This window comes from Tiliqua scincoides, chromosome 2 (assembly GCF_035046505.1).
Source record: "Tiliqua scincoides isolate rTilSci1 chromosome 2, rTilSci1.hap2, whole genome shotgun sequence".
NCBI classification, from domain to species: Eukaryota; Metazoa; Chordata; class Lepidosauria; order Squamata; family Scincidae; genus Tiliqua; species Tiliqua scincoides.
In genome coordinates this window covers 78362363-78385138 of record NC_089822.1, presented here as the reverse complement: position 1 = coordinate 78385138, position 22776 = coordinate 78362363, and the positions used below count along the sequence as shown (strand labels likewise).

The following is a 22776-nucleotide window of genomic DNA, read 5'->3' as shown; positions in this document are numbered from 1 at the left end:
GCTGACCTTTGTGATAAGATAGAATCATTAAGACGACAATCCAACCATCAGTCTCTCTCCAGGCACTTAGAAAATATTATCTTTCTTTCAGGGGGAAATGAGGGGGTCACTTGGAGAGAGAATGATTGATGGTCAGCTGGCTGCCCTTTCTCTAACTATTGTAAAGGACTGTTTTCCTTTAATTTAAAGGGCCCTTCTCATCATGTTGAGATAAAAATCTCTACAACAGTAAGAAAAGTGTTTTTAAGGGGTGCATTTTTCCCCTTCTCCAGGGATCAGCACTTTCCTTCTCATTTGCAGTGGCCATTCGTGTTGAGTCAAATCAGTGTATAAAAAATCAGTGTATAACCTCAGGCTCTTAGCTCTCATCTGCTGAGCAGTGCTGAGGCGTTACTGAGGCAGCCCACATGAAAATTTGGCTCTGCCATATCTTGAAATATAATCAAGATTTGCATATTTTCTCTTCTGCCATTTGCAGCTAATGAGTTTCTAAATGAGAAAAAGTGCTTATTTTTGGTTGTGACCTGTTTAATGACATCACTTCCTGCCTGATGACATCACCTCTGGCCCTCAGCAGACATCATGAATGCTATTCAGCCCACTGTATGAAATGAGTTCGACACCCCTGTTCTAATCAGTAGTTTTGAATTTTAACCTCTGATATAGCCTGGGTCTGGGATAGTTTGTGACACACCTTCCCCCATATATAACTAGGAGCTCTTTTTTTTTTTATCTTCAGTAACAACTAAGTAGCAGCCAAGGGAAGGGATCAGATTAGGACCGGGGGTTAAAAAACTTTTTTTTACCCTTTCGTCTGTGCCATTTTTCCAATTAATAGAGGGGTGTGCGCATGCATGTGTGAGTGAGCAAGTTAGCAAGTGATTTTAATCTTGGGAAAATAACAATGAAAGAAAGAGTTACATTCTCCTCTCCCAGTTAATTTTTTAAGCTACTTTAATTTTATTTTTAAACTACAAAAGATAGTAGTCATGGAGTTGGCCATATTATGTCTAGATGTGTTCTGAACAGAGGGCTATCTGCCAGTAGGAAAATATCTTCTTTGGTTGTGACAGCTGTATTGTGGAACTTCCTCCCTAGAGAGTCTCACCTGATGTGCACTGAGATATTTTAGTGCCTGGTCCAGGTGTATTTGTTCTACTTGGCCTTTGCCTAGTTTAATCTAACGCTGTACTCTTTTAGGTGGTACTCTGCCACTGGTTTTGGAATGAAATATTTTTAATTGATCTGTTTCGGCTTTGTAAATCGCTTTGAGTAGCTCTAGATGGCGTTGTGCTATGTAAATTTAAATATAAATAAAACAAAAACATAGCTTTAGCGTTTTAACTGATAATATCCAAACTAATGTACTGAAAGGATTTTTTCCAAAGAAACTGAAATGTCTATTTTGAATGACAATATATTGGCTGAACTGAAGGGAATTATGGCTGTTGTTTTCTATCTTTTTGGACCATCTTTAAAGAAAACCCTGAAAATACAATTGCCCTGTCTGCTTTAGACTACTTTTTCCTCAGCTGTAGTGGCAAGTCACCACCAGGAGGTGTTACTGCTGTCATAGATATATGCCATTCCTATCTATGGCTGCTTTGCCAGTGAGAGAAGTATGTGTTTTCCATATGTAATTTGGAAATACTGTAGATGCCTGAAGCTACTGCACAGGGTGAGCAAATTAAACTCACATCTTGAGGTAGATCCTGAGTTAGATCCTGAACTCTGTGTCGGGCCTTCTTTCAAATCTGTGCTGGCAAAATAGCCTGTGCAGACTTGAGAAGCCCCATTAGAGAGCTTGGGGCTTTCACTGGGGAAGGGGATGAAAGTCCCCTTCCTCCCAGGAGACTTCCTATGGCTGCTAAGGTGCCACAGGATGCAGCAGTAGCTCTTTGGGGCCATTGCACCTGGCGTCAGTGCAACCTTTAGAATTGGGCTATGAATCTCTTGCATATAGACCCGTCTCTTTGCTTTTGTAGCACCACACGCATTGGCATGGTCAGGCACATTTTTTGCCTGTTTTAAAAATCACATTGGAAAACTTGCTCTGAATGTTTCTCAGCCTTCTGTTAATGGTAACTCTCTTATTAAAGAGTAACACCTTTGTGACATTGGCTTTATGGGAACAGATTGAAAATCAGTTTCCATCTGGCATTATTACTAGTTTAATGATCTTGAATATTGGGTTTCCATACTGCCAGTGTGCAAATGATGTCATTTTTCAGCAAGATGAGAAGCATGGCAGATCCCAGCAGGAGGCTTACAATTAATTCTATATAAATACATGCAGTAAGGAATTCTTTATTGCAGAATGTATAATTTTATATAATTATATGACTGGAATATAGGTTTACCATATCAATTTTGCCTAGTTACATTTCCATTTCACAACAGCTCCGCTTTCTTCTAAGCATTACTTTTGATGTTGACAAATATTAAGATGTACAATTTCTTCACAAAGATCAAATATCTGTACCATATTTTGGCAAATGTACATTTTCTTCATTCTCAAAAGTAAAATTAACTTTAAAACAGTTGCATGTAGGACATTCAACATAGTGATGAATGGCAGGTCAAAATATGAAGGAGGTGCAGGATTTTTGTATTAGAAATTGTATCCAATTCCTAATCACAATAGACATAGAAAAGGCAGAACTAATTTCATTTCTTTTTTTGCAAGCAGATCCATTCAGTTTTCTGTTCTCATTTTAAAAGGAAGCCTACACAATATCTTCCTGTGATGAGCCTGGGAACTCACCTTTTCAATATAGTCAATAGTTTTAATGAAGAGCAAGATTAAAATGTATTACAGTGATTTGGATGTAATATAGCAAATAGCCCTTTGTTTATTTTTTGTTTGCCAACTCAGGTTTGAAAATAGTTACTTTCAGTGATGTAAATTTTTCAACCACATGTATTTACTACAATTCTATTACATTTTCATATTGCCTGATAAAAAGTTCTGTGAAGTCAGAAATGCCTGTTTTTTTTTTAAAGTGGTCAAATAACAGATTTAACTTAGTGTAAGTCTTCTGTTCTCTCATAGGAGCGCAGCAACAATGAGGTACTAAAATATGTAGTGTGATACTAACTGTTTTGACTTGTTTGGATAAGGAACATTTTTGCACATTGGCTTTATTATAATTTTTCAAACAAATTTTATTTATTTAGGATATTTGTTACCCCATATTTCCACAATATAAGTAGTGCCCTAGGAGGTGTCCAACAAAAATACAAAATAGAACATCACTGGTATATAGAAATCCAGAAAATCTAGCTTTTGTTTCTGTTGGGAATCAAAAACTTAATGGAATTTCTACAAAGATGTTTGTATCAACCTGATCTGTTATTTCCTTTTTCTAGAAAGAGACTTTTGGGAATTATGTAATAAATGTAATATGATGAGACCAAAGCGTTCCCATCACTGTAGCCGATGTGGACACTGTGTTAGAAGAATGGATCATCACTGTCCATGGTAAGACAAGTCCAATTCATTCCCACATCACCTCCTCTCTTTTAATGACGTTGACTTCTCATTTAATTATTGTTTCACTGATGATGCGTTCCTGGTAGCTACTTCCTTGATAGTAATGTTATTATCACCATATAAACACCAAGAGAGTGTTCAGTGACATTAGATAGAGAGATGTTAATTTTGATTTTCAAAATCAAAAACTTTTCTTTGGAAATAGACTTTTTAATGCTGAATCACATGAGTCAGCATAGGCTTATGCTGTATGTGACATGAAGTGGTAAATCTAAAAATTAGTACATAAGCAAAAATGTTTAAGTTACTCAAGCGGCAACACTGATGCACAACACAAAGCATAGGAATTGTGATGTTTCTAAAGCAGTGGTTCCCAAACCCCTATGGAGGAGCTGGGAAACATGTAAGTAGTTGTGGGGGAGAGGCTAAGGCAGCAACGCGATCTACAGGATTGCACCACTGCCGGGTATGGGAGTTTGACACTTGCCCCTACCAGTGCTGGCCCCAGGGGGTGGGGGAGCCCTGCGGATGCCTCCACAGGGCTCTCCAAGGCTCCAAAAATGATCAGAAACCACTTTGATTGCAAAACCGGAACTGGTTTCCAATTGATATTGTTACCTTTTTGGAGTCTTGGGGAGCCCTGCAGAGGCATTTGTGGGGCACCCCATACCTTTGAAGGTCAGCAAGTGTGTCAAATACCCTTTTCTATCTTGGCAGCAGTGTGTTCCTGGGTATCGCATCACTGCCTCCCACCACCCCTGCCCCTTAAAGAAGCAGACACAACTGCTTCCCAGGCTGGTAGGTCACGACCCACCCGTGTGGGAACCAGTGTTCTAAAATGTTTTCAAATATTTTTATAGATATCATTTTTATGCTTAAAGAAAATTATTCTGCATACAGTACAAAAATGGTTGTCTTTGTTGTAAAGGTCAAGCATCCTGAATTGGGAAAAGTCACTCAACTGTACAAATAAATAGATGTACAGTTTACATCTGTAAACTGCAATTTTACAGTTCTGTAGACAATTATCTTGAAGTAAGTCCCAATGAACTCAGTGGGACTTATTTCTGAGTAGATATGCTTAGCATTGCGTGAAAAAGGTTTTCGTAACAGTTACATTGGAGGAGTCGTAAAACCATAACATTCAAAGACATATCACATTCTTCCTACTTTGGAACAAAAAACATTGCAACTTAAGTGCTGATATGTTTTTTATTTTTATTTTTTACTTAAAGATGTAAGTCAGATACAAAATGTTTCATTTTGTATCCTCTGCGCTTATTGAGTATATATGTAGATGTATAATTTCAAAAGAGAAAGCTGATGCAGTACAGATTTTCCTCCCTCCCTTTATTTGGTAATAAGAATGTTAGCTAAAGAAAGGCAGGATGTGACTCTCAGTTCCCTTGTACACCAAGAGCAACCTGGACTCTATGTGTGAATGGCCAGAGTGGATGTTTGGGAAACTGAACAGTCAAGGGAGTTTATCTTCAGAGGCAAGTGAAAATGGAGCAGTGAAGTGAGGAGTGTTTTACTTCTGCCTTCCTCCTCCCCACCATCATGGTATAGATCTTCACTGGTAGGACATTGGTTTGGCTTGCCATTCATATTTCAGTGCTAAGATTAAAAAAAAAAAAACCTCTAACATTTCATTGCATATGATCACACTGTTTTCTGCAGGATTAATAACTGCGTTGGTGAAGACAACCACTGGCTGTTTTTGCAGTTGTGCTTCTACACGCAGCTCCTCAGTTCCTATACGCTGCTTCTTGATTTTTGCCACTGTTACTACTTTGAACCACTAAAAAAAGTTAACTGGGTAAGAAAACTTTGTACTTGCAGAAAGTGGATACAAGTTGACTACATGATAACGTATTTTTTAAAATATTGGTACTAGAAGCACTTTTTTGGATTTTACTTGTTAGCTAAACGCTAGTGTAGAAGTTCGATACAGACTGCAATCCTATACACACTTACCTGGGAGTAAATTCCATGTAATTTAGTGCAGCTTACTTCTGAATAGACATGCAAAGGATTGCGCTGTAAGAATGACATTTGTAAATCTTTGTATATGTTTCTAGTGATTCAGCAAATGAAAAACTGATAATAAAGGAAGACTTTACTTCTAACATTAAACTACTGACTCACAAAAATGCTATAAAGTTGGTACAAAATAAGTTAGTTTAATAAGTATGCCTCTTAAAGAAGAGGCATACAAATATATTGGGGGGGAGTCAAGTGTGCTATTATAGCTGCAAGCCACTCATGTTTATTAACATGGTGCTGAGGAAGACCCTTGCTAATTCTTAAAGTGTGTTTTTAATACAGCATAGTTTAATACCGCAAACATTATCATTGAATATACAGGGGTATTACTTTGGTGTTTCCCCCACACATATATGTGTGTACATATGTGTCTTTAAATACTTGTGTACATATGTTTGGGAACCCCAATTGAGTCCAGATTCTCACATATGTGTACAAAGACATTTAAAGACACATGCATACATGTATGTATTGATGACACTGATGTAGGATGTACACATAGCAGTTGTGTTTGCCCCATAAAGTCTATAGCTTCCCTAAGGTGTAGTTTGTCTGTATGCTTGGCGGAGTTACTGTGGACAAGACAAGTGCAAGCAGATGTACCTGGCTAAACAGGTGCAAGTCCCACCTTGTGTGTGATGAAATCTTATGAATCAGGGCCTACAAGAAGAAGTTTTCCTGGTTTGGGGTACATTGATTATCACTATTGTTTATATGAGGGGCAGCTCAATCCTATACGTTCTGTCCCCTGCTGATGCTGCCACACTACCAGGATGCGTGCTGTATCCTGTGGGGGAGGCCGTTTCAGAGGTCTCCTCGGCATAAAGGAACATTTGTTTCCTTACCCAGAGGTAAGTTTCTGGTGCCAGAAAGGATCTACTTGGACTTTTGCAAGTGATTTAGCTTGCAAATATCTTTTCTGCTTGACCTTCCCTTCTTTATTAGTTGCCTTGGGGTTTTATGGTTGTATTTTGTTTTATTATTTTTTAAGAATTGTTATTATTATTGCATTTTATATTCATTCCTATTTTGGCATTTTGCACTTTTTTCCCTCTTTGTTGTGTGTCTCCTTGAACTCTCCGTTGATTTGAAGGGCGAGGCAGGGTATAAATTATTTAAATAAATATTAAGAGAACTGCCACTTTAAAATGTTCTTCTGTGTCCAGTTTTCAGGGGTTGATACAGGGATGGATCATTACATACAAAATCTAGAGACTTAATATAACATTGAAGAGTGAAATCTGTCTCTCAGCTTTTGATAACACATTCCATTTCTTTATGAGTGAAACTTTGCACAACATTTTTACTGCACCTTGGTTAAGATAAAGAAGGAGCAGATGAAATTGTTTCCAGATCAGTCCATGCAGGCCAGACCATCCACGAGGCCAGCTGAAACAGGTTACATTAGCAGCAGATTGTGAGGGGCCCATGGGGCTGGCAGATTCAGGGTGCTTTTCACTCTGTTTTTTCTGCCACTTCCCTTCAACCCAGCTGCCACAATGACCTGCTTCCTGCTCACGTGAGCAAGATGGCATCAGGCAGCGTTCTAGGTTGCACCACCCCTGAGTCCAGATCACCATTTTTTTTTTGCATACTTCTAATGTGTAACTCTCTTTTCCCTTCCTGCCCTAAAGTTCGGATCTTCAGATATTGTTTTTTTATTGCTGCTTTGACATATACTGTATTCTGCTGGTGACATCATATAAACTGCTGAAATCAAGCATGATTCCAGATTGAGCAAGCTGTTTTTTTCTTGAGTAATGTTGGCCATCCCTGCTAGAAGCAAAAAAAGGTAGCAGATGTTTATCTTTTTTCTGGTGATAGTCTTTTAGTGTTCCATTCAAACTTTTTTGAAGCAATGGACATTTTCCTTAAGAAAGCATCCTGAAATGGAAGGAACTTTCCCAAATGATTTACCTCCCCATTGTGTCCCAATAGCATTGACGAGAATGTCTTATTCTGAACTATTTTCCTCATGGTTTGAGTAGGAACAAAAGTGGAATTAACATTAATGTGTTTTTCTAATAAGTTAAATGTTAAGCGTTTCTTCTCAATGACTTGTATGTAATTTGGGGACTTGTTAGGGGTAATTTGTTGTGTGTTTACAGTTTTCTACCTAACTAGTATAGAAGAACAAGCAATAATTGGAGAATCATTTTAATATGAATGCCTAAATAAATCACCCAGACCCTACATTTGGATGATTATTGAGAGAGAGAGAGAGAGTATCATGTGATGGCTATATTTTATTTGCTTATTTTCTGATTAAAAGGCCCAGATGATGCAGTTGGATATTTTTTGTAAGGCACTTGCTTCAGAAAATTAGGGTTTTGGCATTCTGTGTTGTTTACATTTTGCTAATGATTTGATTCAGATGATTTGATAGCCACATTCTTTAAAAAAAATTCATCTGCTGAATTAGTAGCTAAGTGAAAAAAAGATAAAATTAAATATAATTTGTTTGGGAATTCAGCCAGATTTACAGCTTCAAAAATGACATCAGAGTACCATTTGGCTGATTTCTGACCATGTTGCTAAGGATTTAATGTCCCATAACTGTGTGCCACCCAATTGTTAATTCTGCCCTTTGGCACTGAAGGACAGAAACAGCTAGCAAAACCCATTTAATATTTCTGTATAAATTCTGTGCTGTAGAAGACCAAGATAGAGACTTACAGTCCTATGTGTATCTACTCAGAGTAAGCCCCACTGAGCTCAGTGAAACTTACTCCCATGTAAGCATGTTTAGGATTGCAGGTTTAGTGTATTTTGCATTCCTCAACCAGAAGTATCTTCTGTAAGAATGAACATTTTCATCTTGACATATTTTTGTTTTCTTGATCCAGAACATTTCTGTTTACAGCACTAGCCTGGCTTCCTGTCAGTGTTAAAGATGATGTGGAAAGTACACACACAAATACAGTAACCATTATACTTTCATGTACTTATTTACAGTATCATAGGTTCAGGAGCACACTATTAAGATTTGTATTTCTCCGATTTTAAAAATGGAATAGAAAGATCCTTTAAGTTGACAGTAGCTCACCATTCAGAGCATCAAAATATTGATTTAAGCAAATTTAATTATGTGTTCTGGCTATATTCAAATTGCAAATATATTTTTATATTTTAATAAAAGTAATTTGAAAAATGCAATTTAAATTAGGCTAAATTAAGAAAATTATTTTTGATTTTTATCTACCTCCTGTTCCCACATTTATATTAGTACAAGAGCTCAAGTCACTGTCCACTGTAAAGGCTTCTGTTATTTTTAGGGGCTAAGAAATAAGATTCAAGTTCATAAAATGGGCAGTTTATTTTCAGGATCTGCACAAACCACGTAGATGCAGTATTAAGTAGTCATAATCCTTAAGGAGTATAATTTTGTATGTTACAGATATTTGTCCAGTAGGAGGCGTAGTGTTACTGCAAGAATTCCTTAGAAACTGAGTAAAGCCATTATAACATTTTTTTAAAATTTCCTATACTAGAAATTTAAACTGTCAGAAAGCATCATTTATTTCATATCCAACAGCTATCATTTTGCTCAGGGAACACTATAATGTTTGGAAAGCATTAATACACATTGTGTGTGTTACGTGGTTAACCAGCACACAACCAGAACAGAGATTATGTCTCCACGTATTTTGTATTTTAAATTGTAGAAGAAGAAGAAGAATTTGTATAGTGCTTTCTGAGTGTGCAAAGCATCTCACATGCATAATCCAGACACAATCCTCACAATAACCTTGTAAGGTAAGTATTATCCCCATATTGCACCTGGAGTGCTGAGGTTGAGAGGGAGTGTATGACCTTTGGCCACCTAGTGACATGGCAGACATGAGATTTGAACCAGGGAAGTCCTGAGTTACAGCTAAGTCTCTTAGGACCTACCTAGATGTGTACTTAAATGCACAATGTGGCTTGATTGGGAAGTTTTATCTATTAATATTGTGTTGGGGGTTGAGAAAACAATGCTGGGGAATGGGGGAAGTTTTAGTACTTTGCCTCAACTACAATTTTGATCCAGGTGCCTCCCCCCACGTGCTATTTTTAGGTTTTTTTTTTTAATTCATTGGTTTTCAATGGACATTTTTGTTAAATTAAAATTGCATGCACAGGGGAACATATGATCAGGATCGAACTCACAACAGGCAAAGTACTAAAGCCCATCAAACCCTGCCACAATTTTGGGAGATTTTACTGTCACTCTTCATGTTCTATCAGTAGAGACAACTTACCTCCTTTTGCGCCATGTTGTACATTTAAGTGCACACCTAGTTTATCTATTAGTCACTACACTACACCAGCTGTCTATGTTCTGTGCACAAGAAAAAATGAAGGTGCTTTAAACTGAATCATATGATTGGCACACTTAGTCCATCATTGTGTACCCAGATTGGCAGCTGCTTTCCAGGGTCTCATGCTGTGTTCTTTCCTGGCCCCTGCTACCCTGAGATCCTGTAATTGAAGATGTGCTATACCAAAGGCAGGTGCAACTTGAACTGTGCAAATAGAAGTTGTGTTTGTGTCTGTACCATTTCCCAGATGTTATCACTGTAGATCCATCAGGTCAGCTGGCAATAAAATTAGGCTCAGCTGGGCACTGACTTAGACTGAGTATATCAACCTCACTGGAATTAAAATAGCTAAACAATACATTTTGATTTGAAGGATAAAGTGCTAATCTTTAATATTAAAAGGCGTGAGCAAAGCTATAAGGAGCACATATTCAGCAATGCTTTTTGAAAACAGTTTAGGCAGAATTGTGGGAGTTGCTTAGTGCAAGTTCACTTAGGTTTAGGCTGCAATCTTAACCACACTTTCCTGAGAGTAAACTCCATTGAACAAAATAGAACTTATTTCTGAGTAGACCTGGCTAGGATTGTGCCCTTAGTTGGGCATTCCATGGATTATTCTGAACAAGTCCCAGGAGATTACATGGAAGAAGGAAGGCATCTATCAGTTCTCAAGCCAGGACTGAGAACTGATTCCCATATTCCTGTTTACAAAAACAAGTACACACACATACAACTTCAAATTTAGAATGGGAGGGATAACTCATGTATCTGTTTCCTTGAGGAAACTAGGAACTGTTAGAATGTGTACAGTTGGGGTAGAGATATACAAGACTTTTCCCATTTGCATGCATTGTAGGTGTGCACACAGGTATCTTCAAAACAACTCCTGGCACGCCCTTCCATGGGGCAAAACAGTGAGGAGGTGTCCAGTCTGGACTTTAAGGAATAACAGTTGAGGATCTATAAGTTTGGGCTTGTTCTTGCCTTATACTTGAAAGGCAAGTGTGTGTGTTGACCTGTTGGAGACTATTAGCCATGATGGCCGAAGGAAATTTCGATTTTCAGAGGTCACTGAATATCAAGTTCTGGGAACAAACTTGGGAAAGGACTGTTGGCTTTCTGCTCTGCTTGTAGGCATTTCAGAGGTGTTTAGCTGGGCACTGTTGCTGAGGATGGATTCAGGAGGGATTGTCTTACATTCTTAGATATACTTGAATTATTGCCGTGTGAGACTAAAACATAGGAAGAATTTTTGTGTGTCCACTGACATTTACCGTTGCTCAAACAAATGTTCCTTGGAATTCATGTGATTGCCTGCCCTGCATTGGTAAGAATGCACTGGGGATATCTTCCTGTGTGATCATATGGAAATTTCTTGTTGGTCATGAGTTAATAAATGATTTCTTGAGAATAGGTCACATTTCAACAATTTTTTGCGGGATTGCTTTCCTGCAATACTGAGTACAGTGAAGAGTGTGCCACTTAACTTTGGTGATGCATAGACGTTGGTATGTTGGTTGGGATTTAGGTTGAGGGCTTAGAGGTGGATCTTGTGCTGCAAGAGAGCAAAGCAAATCGTCAAGAAGGACTGCAAGTGTTGGGATGAGTAGCAATTAAAAGATGATATAGTATATTATTGTGTGGTTTCACAATTCCTTTGAGGAATTCTGCACTCAATCGCACTTGAGGTTCTCTAGGCTAGGGTTTCTCAAAGTGTGGGTCGCCACCTGATTGTTGTTGGGTAACTGACAAACTGATAAGAGACAAGCAAAATGATAGATATCTAGAGAAAATGGTGCAATTTCAGTGCCATGAGCAATTTCAATGCTTGCTGCATTTTCAGTGATGGTGTAACTTCCGGCCATGACATCACTTCCAGTGGGTCCTGGACAGATAGTCATTTTAGAAAGTGGGTCCCGGTGCTAAAAGTTTGCGAACCACTGCTCTAGTCCATTCCTTTTCCCATTTGTGCCTCAGTTTCCTTTCAAGGCTCAGCTGTGTCCTGCACAAGGGGCATAAAGTTTCCTGTACAAAGTTTCACTAACTCACATCAGGTGCCAGAGACTGCACTTTTCAATGTGAAAGGCATGTGGGCAGATGGAATCTTTGATTGGAGGAGTGTCTCCTTATACATACATCTAGAATCAGATACAGTATCTTAAAGGATTTGGTTAAGGATTTGGTTTGCCTTTTGTTCAGTTTTTTTTTATACTTTCGTTTGGCTTTGCTGGTCTATTTTTATTCTTAATATGATTTTATTGTAGTTCTTGTATTGATTTTAATATTGTAAGCTACTTTAAGTGCTCCTGCTGGAATGGGAAGCTGGAGGGGGCTTTAAAAAAACCTAAATACACATAAAAAAATATATTTTCTTAGGAAATTGGTTTTCAGCTACAGGTAGGTGTTGATTTGTAAACTGTGTCCTTTTGGGAAGGGAATTTCGATTTCCACCAATCTCTAGCATAACAGAATTCCATCCATCTGGAAGTGAGAGGCTAGGCATATGTCCTCATGGAACAGTTTTCAAAGATCCATTGCATACATCAGGACACCTAGTCCAACAAACTACATACCAAACTGAGAGTAAGAAACATTCCTGATGGTTGTGGTCTAAGCACCTCTTCCTCTGTTATGGGGGAACAATATTATTTCCTCAGTTCCAGCCAGACACAGACTTACCATTGCTTGCACAGCTATGTGTCTTGGATTTTGTAACGCTACCACTTTCTTTGTACACATCAGTAAGTAGCTGGTACCTACTTTTAGATGGATAAAAGAATTCTGTTTGTGGCTAGAAGGAAGGAAGGACAGAAATGTCCATCCTGCAACAGAAGACTGATTTGAACTTGGATGGGACTCTTATTCATTTCAAGTAAACATGGTTTGTGATTTGTATGTGTATTCTGTTAAGTGAATGGAAGTTTGTGGGTCCACTCATTACAGATTTCAGTCATCAAAGGAGACAAGACTCAAATGCCCCTATTGAATATTTTTGAAGTTCAGTTGTTTTGTCATCTCTTGGGGTGGAACTACTAGATGTCGTGGAAAAAAAAGCCACTGCCATAAAAAAATGTAGCCACACATATTGCTTTTCCTCATGTTCAGAAGAATTTACCATGTGTCCTGTTATCATTCTGTAGTTTCCCTGCCCTTCTCTACAGCACTGACTGCTGTCATCCAAGGGTGTAGAAACAGCATAATAATATCAGAACAGAGAGGTATGTTCTGCTAAGTTAATGGCATGGGAAAGAGGAACGTGTTTGTTGCTGATGCTGGCAGCTGCATATTTTTTAACATCTCATTTTGGTTCGAGAATGTTCCATATGTTATCTATCTTGGACCTAGATCTTGATGAGATGATAAACTAGTGTCTGGGTTGTACCACGTCAAACTGCAGGTAGGAGCCCACATGGCTGAATGCTCAGGCAAAAATATTTTCTCCACATAGAAAACTAGCATGTCAAGACCAGCCTAGAAACTTTACCTGTCGGACATGCTAGTTTTTTTATGTATTTAAATTTTTTTCCCTTTTTAATGGGAAAGAGCATTTTAATGGGAAAAAAGCATTTGGTCATCCCATGAACTCTCACCTGCAATCTGAAGTGGAACAGTCCAGACACTGGATATCAGTCACCTCACCAAGAAGTAAGCCTAACTCTATCCCCTGCAGTTTGTCCCTAATGTAAACACTTATTTATCATCCTTGACAATCCGGAGGCTTAGCATTCTGGCTTTTCAAACAATTTGTCAGCTGTACATATTTAGAAAGTGTTATGCATGAGGAGATACAATATGCAGTGAAAATGTTAGAACTTGTTTTAATTGTACTTGTAATTGTAATTACAACTAATTGTAATTGAACTTGCTGTAGCTAATAGTTTGCCTCAGTTACTGATGCATGTTTTGGAGATCCTTATAGCTGACAGGATAAGCAAAACTGAATGTCTTTTTCTGTTTCCCTTCATTTATAGGATCTCTTTGTATTTAGACATGAACTTGCCCTGATAAGAATATCTACCTTCATGGGATTAATAATGCTAGTTGGAATTAGTGGACTGTTTTATACTCAGTTAATTGGCATATTCAATGTAAGTATTTTACTTTTTGCTTTAAAACAACCATTTTCACACATGTTATTTTTGAAGTGCTTACAAGTATATTTAACACTGCAGAATGAAGAAAAAAAATCCCCAGAAAACTCTAATGCAGAAACTTCACAGCATGCATCACCTCCTCCTCTGGGATAATTGTTATAGCCCAAGGGTGTCAAACTCATTTTGTATTGTGGGCCGAATAGCATTCATGGTGCCTACTGAGGGTCAGAAGTGACATCATTAAGCAGGAAGTGATATCATTAAAGCAGATGGTGGACAGAAATAAGCACTTTGTTCTCACATAGAAACTCATTAGCTTCAAATGACAAAAGACAAAATGTGCAAATCTTGTTCAAAATTTCAAGATATGAGAGAGCCCAATTATCACTCTGGGAGAGCCTAGTTGTAATGGGGGCCATAAAAATTGTTTCCGGGGCCCGCATTCAGCCCTTGGGCATTATGTTTGACACTTTGCTATAGCCTATATAGGGCTTGAGTTTGCTTAATTCCTCCCTCAATTTGACACCTAAACATTCTGTTTCAACAGTTATTTTCTGTTGCTAGATTGATAGAAGCTGACCAACTTCTGATTTCTTTAGACTCTTTTTCTTCCTTTGAATGAGAAAGATCATAAATGTATGATGATCATTATTTTACAGCTTATAGTGGATAAATTAAGAACGAAAGATATGAGAGAAAGCTTCTGTAAAAAAATAGTTTCTTAGAAGAAAGAAGAGGAGCATAATGAGCAGGAGTTGGGGCAACATTACAGGGAAAGGCATATGGGAACGAGTAAAAGTGCAGTATGGAAGGGACTCTGTAATGAGCAGAGACCATGAAGAGGAATGCACTGAGATAAATGAAAGGTAAAGAGGAGCAAGGTTATTAGAAACCCCTGCTAATTGGGTAAGAGGCACTTTTTCAAGTGGGTGCTCCTCTTTGTAGCAGGGGGAGAGTAACTGGCCCACCTCACCCCAGCACTGTCTGTTCTAGTGGCTGTCTGCTGGTATTCATTTGCATCTTTTTAGATTGTGAGCCCTTTTGGGACAGGGAGCCATTTAGTTATTTGATTTTTCTCTGTAAACCGCTTTGTGAACTTTTAGTTGAAAAGCGGTATATAAATACTGTTGATTATTGATTGATTGATTGATTGATTAGGAGCTATAAAACTAATTAGACATGAATTAGACTCAACAGGCATCCAGGATGTTTTGGCCAGTACTTTTGTCTTTTTTGGTGATACCAGACAATCTTGCCACTTTCATTACACATCTCAGGGGGCATCAACCTGTAGTACATGACTCAGATCTCTTGCCAGAATGAAGAAGGTGACAGATCAATTTCTATGTCAGCATATGTAGTCAGAGGATTTTGTCATGGAGAGATAGGGTGTCTGTTCATTAAGCATTGCTTGCAATAGCCATGTTGGTGTACTTACAAGACTCAGAGCCCAATCCTGTGCTCAGTGTCATGGCTCCGTGCTGCCGAGCACTGTTGCAAACGTACTGTAAGGCACGTTTGTGAGCCTCACCACCGGGCTCCCACCCATGCTAGCTCAGCGTGCCGGCTGCACGCCCTACACGAGTGCCTTTACCTTACCGCCGACCTTTTGGTCGACTGTAAAGTGAGTAGCCCCATTGCGGGACTGCTTACCTTACCTGGGAGAAGGGGACAAAAGCCTCCCGCAGTAGCCCTGGAGGCGCAGGATCTGGTGGCAGCCTTTCTCAGTGCTGCCGAGCCTGGGCGCCCTGGGCAGCTCAGGATTGGGCTGCCCATCAGTATGCCAACATTCTCCATACCTTCACCACTACACTGAATGGCTTGTGGTTGGAAAATACCCTAAATTTCTTGTTCCCCTTTATTAATAATATTTTGTTTATATTACAACTCCAGATGAATAATCACAATATGTACGTTCTATATTTTATATACTGGCCATAATATAGTTTACCACAAGCACAGCAACACTACACAGAAGAGTCCCATATTCCTGAGAGCTATGGTCTCCTTCTGCCCACACATGCATAGCAATGTGACAAGGTGAATTGTAAACTTGAAATATTCCCACCCAACCATCCTGTTGTTTCTCAGCAGTTTGCCCCTAAAGGTCCTTAATAGAAAGAAAGGGAGAGAAAGAGAAGGCACAGCAGAGCAAAATGGAGGCAAAAGCTGTAAGGGAGCTTTTGACACCTTGGCTGCAATCCTAACTACACTTTCCTGAGAGTAAGTCCCACTGAATAAAATAAGACTTACTTCTGAGTAGACCTGGTTAGGATTGTGCCCCTTGTTGACTTTCAAGCCTGCTATATCCTTCTGTACAGGTACAATATGCTAATCCTCCCACTAAACCTTGGTACAAGTTATTGCAGCACAGTAGTTGAAAATTGCTGATATAGATGATTGAATTAAAGAAATAACCCAAATTAATAGTACAGTCTACTCAGAAATAAGCCCCTTGAGTTCATTTACTCAGGTAAATGTGTATAAGAGTGCAGCCTAAGGTAAGTGCTAGGACATTCCAAACTCTATGGTAACTCTAAGTTTTTCCTTATCAGCAGTGTCCCGTTTTCAAAAATATGGCTATCATGATATGATTTATGTGGTTTCTGTACAGGATTTTGTTCTACTTTATTCTAGCATATTTGATATGACTGGTACATAGGATGTCAATTATCAGATCAAAACTTTCCAGCTTCTATTTGTCTACCTTTCTCTGATGTTGCAGATATGTCATAGTAGTTACTAGGAAGAAGTTGTTAAGGGGCTGGCAGATTCCTGAATTACAATTTTATGTGAATTAGGAAACTGGTTCAGCTCTGTGTTACCTATAAGCAGTAACTGAGGAAGACAGAACTTTGAGCCCTATAAAGGAGACTTGGTAACTTGGAGAATTCTGGATCATAATATAGAGTTTGCTTTGTTGTATATATACTGTAGATCCACTGAGAAAGTGCAATAAGCAAGACTGTTGAATTGACACCAAAATTCTGTGCATGTCTACTAAGAAGGAAGTTTCATTGAGTTCAGTGGGACTGAGAGCCCAATCCTGAGCTTGGCACACTGGCTTACCGCCGGTGTACAGCATCGCAAACATGCCATAGAGCACATTTGTGAGGGTTAGTGCCAGCCAAGTGCCGGAGCTGGCCCTGCGCAAACCTGTGCTGGGCCAGCTCCAGCGCTGGGCCTGTGCTCCGCAGCCTGGCAGTTGTCCAAACCACCTGGCAGCAGATTGGTGAGTGGGGTTGTAGAGGGAGGCGGAGAGGAAGTGTTCTGGCACAGGGGGAGGTGGGCAGCAAGCGGGAAGGAGGCATGGAGGGAGCAGGGCGGGAGCAGTGGAGCTTGGCTGTACCAAATCCAGAGCCCCATTTTGGACCACGCGGTCCAACACAGGACTCTTTGGTTCTGCGGAGGCTCTCAAACCAGTACAGAATCGAGTAGCCCCATTGCAGAGCTACTTCCCTTGCTTAGTGGAAGGGGACGAAAGTTCCCTTCTTCTGAGGAGATGGCAGTGGCTGCCTGGGGCGCATTGGATGCCACGGCCACCATTTTGGCACCGTGGCAGCCCCGCATGCTGGGCAGCTCAGGATTGGGCTGCCTATGTATGTAGGATTGGAACTTAAGGTGGCAATCCTACAAGTACTTACTGGGAGTAAGTCTCATTGAAATTAATGGGACTTACCTCTGAGTAGACATGCCTAGGATTGCACTATTAATAATTTTTGTTTTTTGAGTATATCATAACTACAGGCCATGCACTACCATTGTTTTCTTTCTAAAATGTTTCCATTAAAAAAAAACTTTTAAAATCTTTTAAAAATGTCAATGAAATTTTAATTTGTGGTATGAAATCATCCTGTATTTCTAAATACCAAAAGATAGGGGTGGTGATAACAACACGTAGTTAATGAAGCAGATGTTTTGTTAATGAAATAAAACATTACAGAAAGGGTTGTAGGCAATAGCAGTTTCGTTGTGACTACTGCTTAGTAGAACTATCTGTATTTTGGAAAAGTTAGGGTTGTTTAGTGGCTTTTTGATGAAAATTCTTGTAAATTTTATTTGGGACTTACGGAATCCTACTACCTTCCAAATTTCATCATACCCAGAACTTAGGTCATGGGCCATTTTTCCTCTAGAGCTTTCCATCCACTTTCAAGATCAACAGTAGCAAAAACAATGACTGTACCTTTCTTCTACGTGTTTCATTTCATGTTGAATTAAAACCTGAAGAACTGATTTTTCCATCAGGTGAAGGTGCAGGAACCAAAATAATCACAGATATGCAAGCTCATGTCCATACTGAACATTTATTTAGTGATCTTAGAGCACAATCCTATGCATGTCTCCTCAGAAGTAAGTCCCACTAACTACAATGGAACTTACTCCCAGGTATTTGTGTACAACAGTGGTTTTCAAACTCTCAGGGAGAGTTTGAGAGCCACTAAGTCTTGCCTCAGAAGGCAGGGGGGCGGGGGAAGGCAGAGATGCGATGCCCAGCATCATGCCTCTGATCTGGGCGCAGGTGTGCGCTGCCACTCACCGCCGCCTGCAGCAGCCTCCTGGGGGTCAGGAGAGCCCATTGTCAGCCTCAGAGGGCTCCCCCTACAGCGCAGAGCCCTCCAGGAGGCAATCACAACCACTTCCAGTTTTGTGATCAAGAAACGGGAAGTGGTCACAATCGCCATCTGGAGGGCTCTGCACTACGTGGGGAGCTCTGCTAAGGCTGGCACCGGGCTCCCCCGACCTCTGGGAGGCTCCTGCAGGTGGCGGTGAGTGGCAGCGTGACCCTGCGCCACAATCAGAGGCGCGATGCTGGGCATCGCATCTTTGCCTTCCCCCCCCCGCCCCTTAAAGGAAAACAGCACAGAATTCTCAGGCTGGGGCGTCGCGGTGCCCCAATTTGAAAACCACTGGTGTACAGGATGGCAGCCTTACCTCATCACAAAAACGCAAACAAAACTGGAAACTTTGAAGATCAAAGTTGTCTCACTGAACATATAAACTGTCATCTTGGGTAGGACAACACTGCCACCAATATTCTTCTCTCATGAACACACTGACTGGTTTTTTGATTTCAAATTACGGGACCTGAATTCTAACTTTGCCACAAGAAAAAAAAATCTCTGGAAATACAATGTTGAATTTGCAAATAACAACATCTATTTTCCATCCAGAGCCTTTTAGTTCATATTTATAGATATTCAGGATGCTGTAATTTGTTACTGGCACTTGTACTTACTCTTATAGGAACCTGATGGCTCTCAGTACCCAAAGTGGATTGCTTTCTTATCAGTGCACAATTGAATGACATTAAATGTATTCCATAAACAGTCTCTCTTCTTTGGAAGACTAACCTCTTAATAAACATGAAGAAAATGACTTAATGGCAGGAGGTCTGGTCTAGAAGGTAGAGCCTCCATTTGCCTGAAGATAACATCCACAGGTCACCAGTTCGAGGCCACCGGCACCGTGCAACCTTGAAGCAGCTGACAAGCTGAGCCGAGTTATTCCATCTGCTCTGAGCGTGGGAGGATGGAGGCCAGAATGTGAAACCAGATCAGAAAGAAACATCTGAATGTTGTGGTTCTTGAAAGATAGAACCTTCTTTCAATTGTAAAAATCCCTATGGGGATTTAAACAGCCTGCCTATGTAAACCACCTTGAATAAAGTCTGAGGAGAAATCTGACGACCAAGAAAGGCGGTATATAAATACCTGTAATAATATACAGGTAATAATATACAGGTATATTATTATTATACCTGTATAATATTATACAGGTAATAATATACAGGTATATACAGGTAATAATACCTGTAATAATAATAATAATAATAAGGGTTTAGCACATGCTGTCTTCATTGGAGCCCTTCTGACATTGAAGGCATCTTTCCATAAAAGCCTTCAGAACTTATCAGAATCACTAAGTGTTCATCACATCTGAAGAGAAAAGCTCTTCAGTCAGATTTTAGTGCTTGTTCCAGCCTCTGCCATATGCTCATATACTAGGCTCACTACAAATTCAGCATTTGCCTGCTTTCATCTATTATTCTCTCTGGGACCATGAAGCAAAGTACTATTCCAAGATCTGTCTTTGATGAAATATCTGCACAACAAAAGGTATATCTTCTATGATTCACATAGCTCTGGGGTCAGCAACCTGAGGCTCTAGAGCCGCAAGCGGCTCTTTCAGCCATCTGCTGCGACTCTAGAGTCCGGGTTAAAGTGGCGGCACTCACTGTTCCTGGAGCTCGGCCATTTGGTGGAGACGGAGAGCCCGTGCAGCAAAGGAGAAGGCGCCTCCCAACGGAAGAGACTGCAGGTGGGGAGGGACGGGTGGAGAGCCCAGCTGGAGGGTGGCTCATCACTCCCCGCCCCAGCCATGGCAGCCCCCCTCCCTCCGCTGATTGCCACGGAGCCTCGAGGACTTGCCCAGCCCAGCAGAACTCCTCTCTCAGGAGGAGGGCACAAGCCTGTGCGGGTCTACTCAGAAGGAAGTCCCACGGTCTTCCAAAGGGCCTACTCCCAGGAAAGTGTGGAGGATCGCAGCCTGAGACGGAGAGGCTGGCGGAGATCCGGGCTGCTGGGGTTGCAATCCTATCTGCATTTTCCTGGGAGTAAGTTCCATTGATTACGATGGGACATACTTCTGACTCCCAGTCCCGTGCCTGTCTACTCAGAAGTAATCAGTGGAACTTACTCCCAGGAAAATGCAGATAGGATTGCAACCCCAGCAGCCCGGATCGCGGCCAGCCTCTTCTCCTCAGGTGGATCACTGTGGCGGAGGGTTGGGGGGGCCAGCAGGTTGGAGCTGTGTGGGGCAGCCTAAAGGGAGGCGGCTTGGGCGTGCGCTGTGGGTCCTTCCTCAGATCATCCCCCCACACGCAAGGGTGCGGGGGCAGGGGAGCCTCTTCTGCGGGGGCGGGGGCTGCGACATCGCTGTCCCCCTGCTGGTGGGTTTGCTAGCAACCGAGCGCCCAGCCCCATGCCTGTCTACACAGAAGTAAGTTCCATTGGAGTCAATGGGGCTTACTCCCAGGAAAGTGCGTATAGGATTGGGCTGTGAGAGCCCAGTCCTGAGCCTGTCTACTCAGAAGTAAGTCCCATTGTAATCAATGGAACTTACATCACCTGTGACGGGGGCGGTGCCGGGCAGTGCGAGGAGCACCAGGAGGCAGAGGGGCAGCGGCAGGACTCCCTCCGGGACCCCCATCCTCCACTCCACTGGGCTGCAGACCAGAGATGCGCGTCCGGCAGAGCTGCCCCCTTCACTGGCCAAGGGATGCTGCCCCACCCAGGTTGCAGCCAGAGGCAGCAGGAGAGAGGCAGAGAGCTGCGGGGACGAGGGCGAGAAGAGCCTCTCCTCTCCTTCCAGCCCGGCACCCACTGAGCGCTCAAGCCCCTTCGGGCGGAATCCTCGAAGGGACGTTCGAGGTCTGCCTGCAACAGCTCGCCCACCTCCCCTCCAGGCTGAGTGCTGCGCCCTCCTCCAGCTACGCCACTGCATGTGAGTGCCCTTGGCAGGGGTGTCTGTGTGCCTGGGTGGCCCAAAGGCTGTGCTTTCTGAGGCACCAAGTCGTGATCAGCACATGCAGCCTTCCTGGGTTTCTCCACCAGTATACCCAGTGGTACCACCAGTGGTGCTTGAGGGGTGTCTGGTGGGATTAAAAAAATGCAACACACTATAGTTTTTTTTTTTATATACATAGCATAAACGTAAAAAAACAAACTATATATGTAGTGTTATCTTCATTTTAGATGTCAAAAGGGTTTTGTGGCTCCCAAGGTTTTCTTTTCTCTGGAAAATGGGTCCAAATGGCTCTTTGAATGTTTAAGGTTGCCAACCCCTGACATAGCTGGTGATCAGCACAGATGCCCACTTCTTGGCTCAGAACCTTTGGAAGATAGGCTGAATATCTTTTTTTTCTTTCTTAAACTCAAGGCTATATTCTGTGCCGCATGTTCTTTTTCTTCCCATAATACAAAATTTAACAATGCAAATCAAAGATAGGGCAGTGCTTCCTTTTCCCACTTTCAAGAAGTCCACCTGATTATGGAGTGGGCCATCCAGCTCTGGGTGACAATGTACCAGTGCTATCTTGCAGACAGGCTGAATACTATTTCATAGATTATCTCAAAGTCTTCTTCACCTACTTGTGCTTTCAGTACTTCTTTGTGTGTGGTGACATTAGCAAAACATTAGTAGAGATTCAGTCCTACATGCCCGATCTCATCTGATCTTGGAAGCTAAGTAGGGTCAGGCCTGGTTAGTACTTGGATGGGAGACAGCCTGGGAATACCGGGTGCTGTAGGCTTATACCATAGTCTTTCAAGACTGAAGGTTGCCAACCAACCAAGCACTCAACCTTAGATTCATAACACCAGTTGACATCTAGAAATGACCTGAAACATATGCCTCTGTTCACTGAAGTAACTCTATTTCCCTTATCCTAAGGGCAGTCAACAAAATACATCAGACACAGCATTAATACTGATTACATCTATTTGACCATATTAAGAGCCAAGCAGTAGGTCAGGATAAGTATGCCTCTTAAGAAGGACTACCTTTCACATTCTTGGTCAATCAATTTGAGCAAATACCTTATAATTTCACTTAATGGCATTGTTGATAACAAAGCAGCAAATCACTTGCTTTTTGTCTTCATTTGCCACAATTGCAAGCATGTTTCAGTCCCACTTAACTTAGCATCTCCAATGGCAAAAAGATTTTTAGTTTGAGATGGCTCCAAATATTTTAAGCCCAGGGATTTTTTACACTTGTAGGGATTGTAGGGATTTTTTACACTTGAAAGAATCAAACTTTTCACAGTCTCTGTGCTCCT

The 22776-nt window shown here is 41.0% G+C and overlaps 1 protein-coding gene across 1 annotated transcript in view; it reads left to right on the top strand.

The window, feature by feature from the left end:
* ZDHHC21 (zinc finger DHHC-type palmitoyltransferase 21) overlaps nt 1-22776 on the top strand; it is a 34810-nt gene that overhangs the window by 3833 nt on the left and 8201 nt on the right. The window contains exons 3-5 of the mRNA XM_066617326.1: nt 3370-3481; nt 5174-5312; nt 13812-13928. Of these exons, the coding sequence (XP_066473423.1) occupies nt 3370-3481; nt 5174-5312; nt 13812-13928 (368 nt within the window). The remainder of the gene's footprint in view (nt 1-3369; nt 3482-5173; nt 5313-13811; nt 13929-22776) is intronic.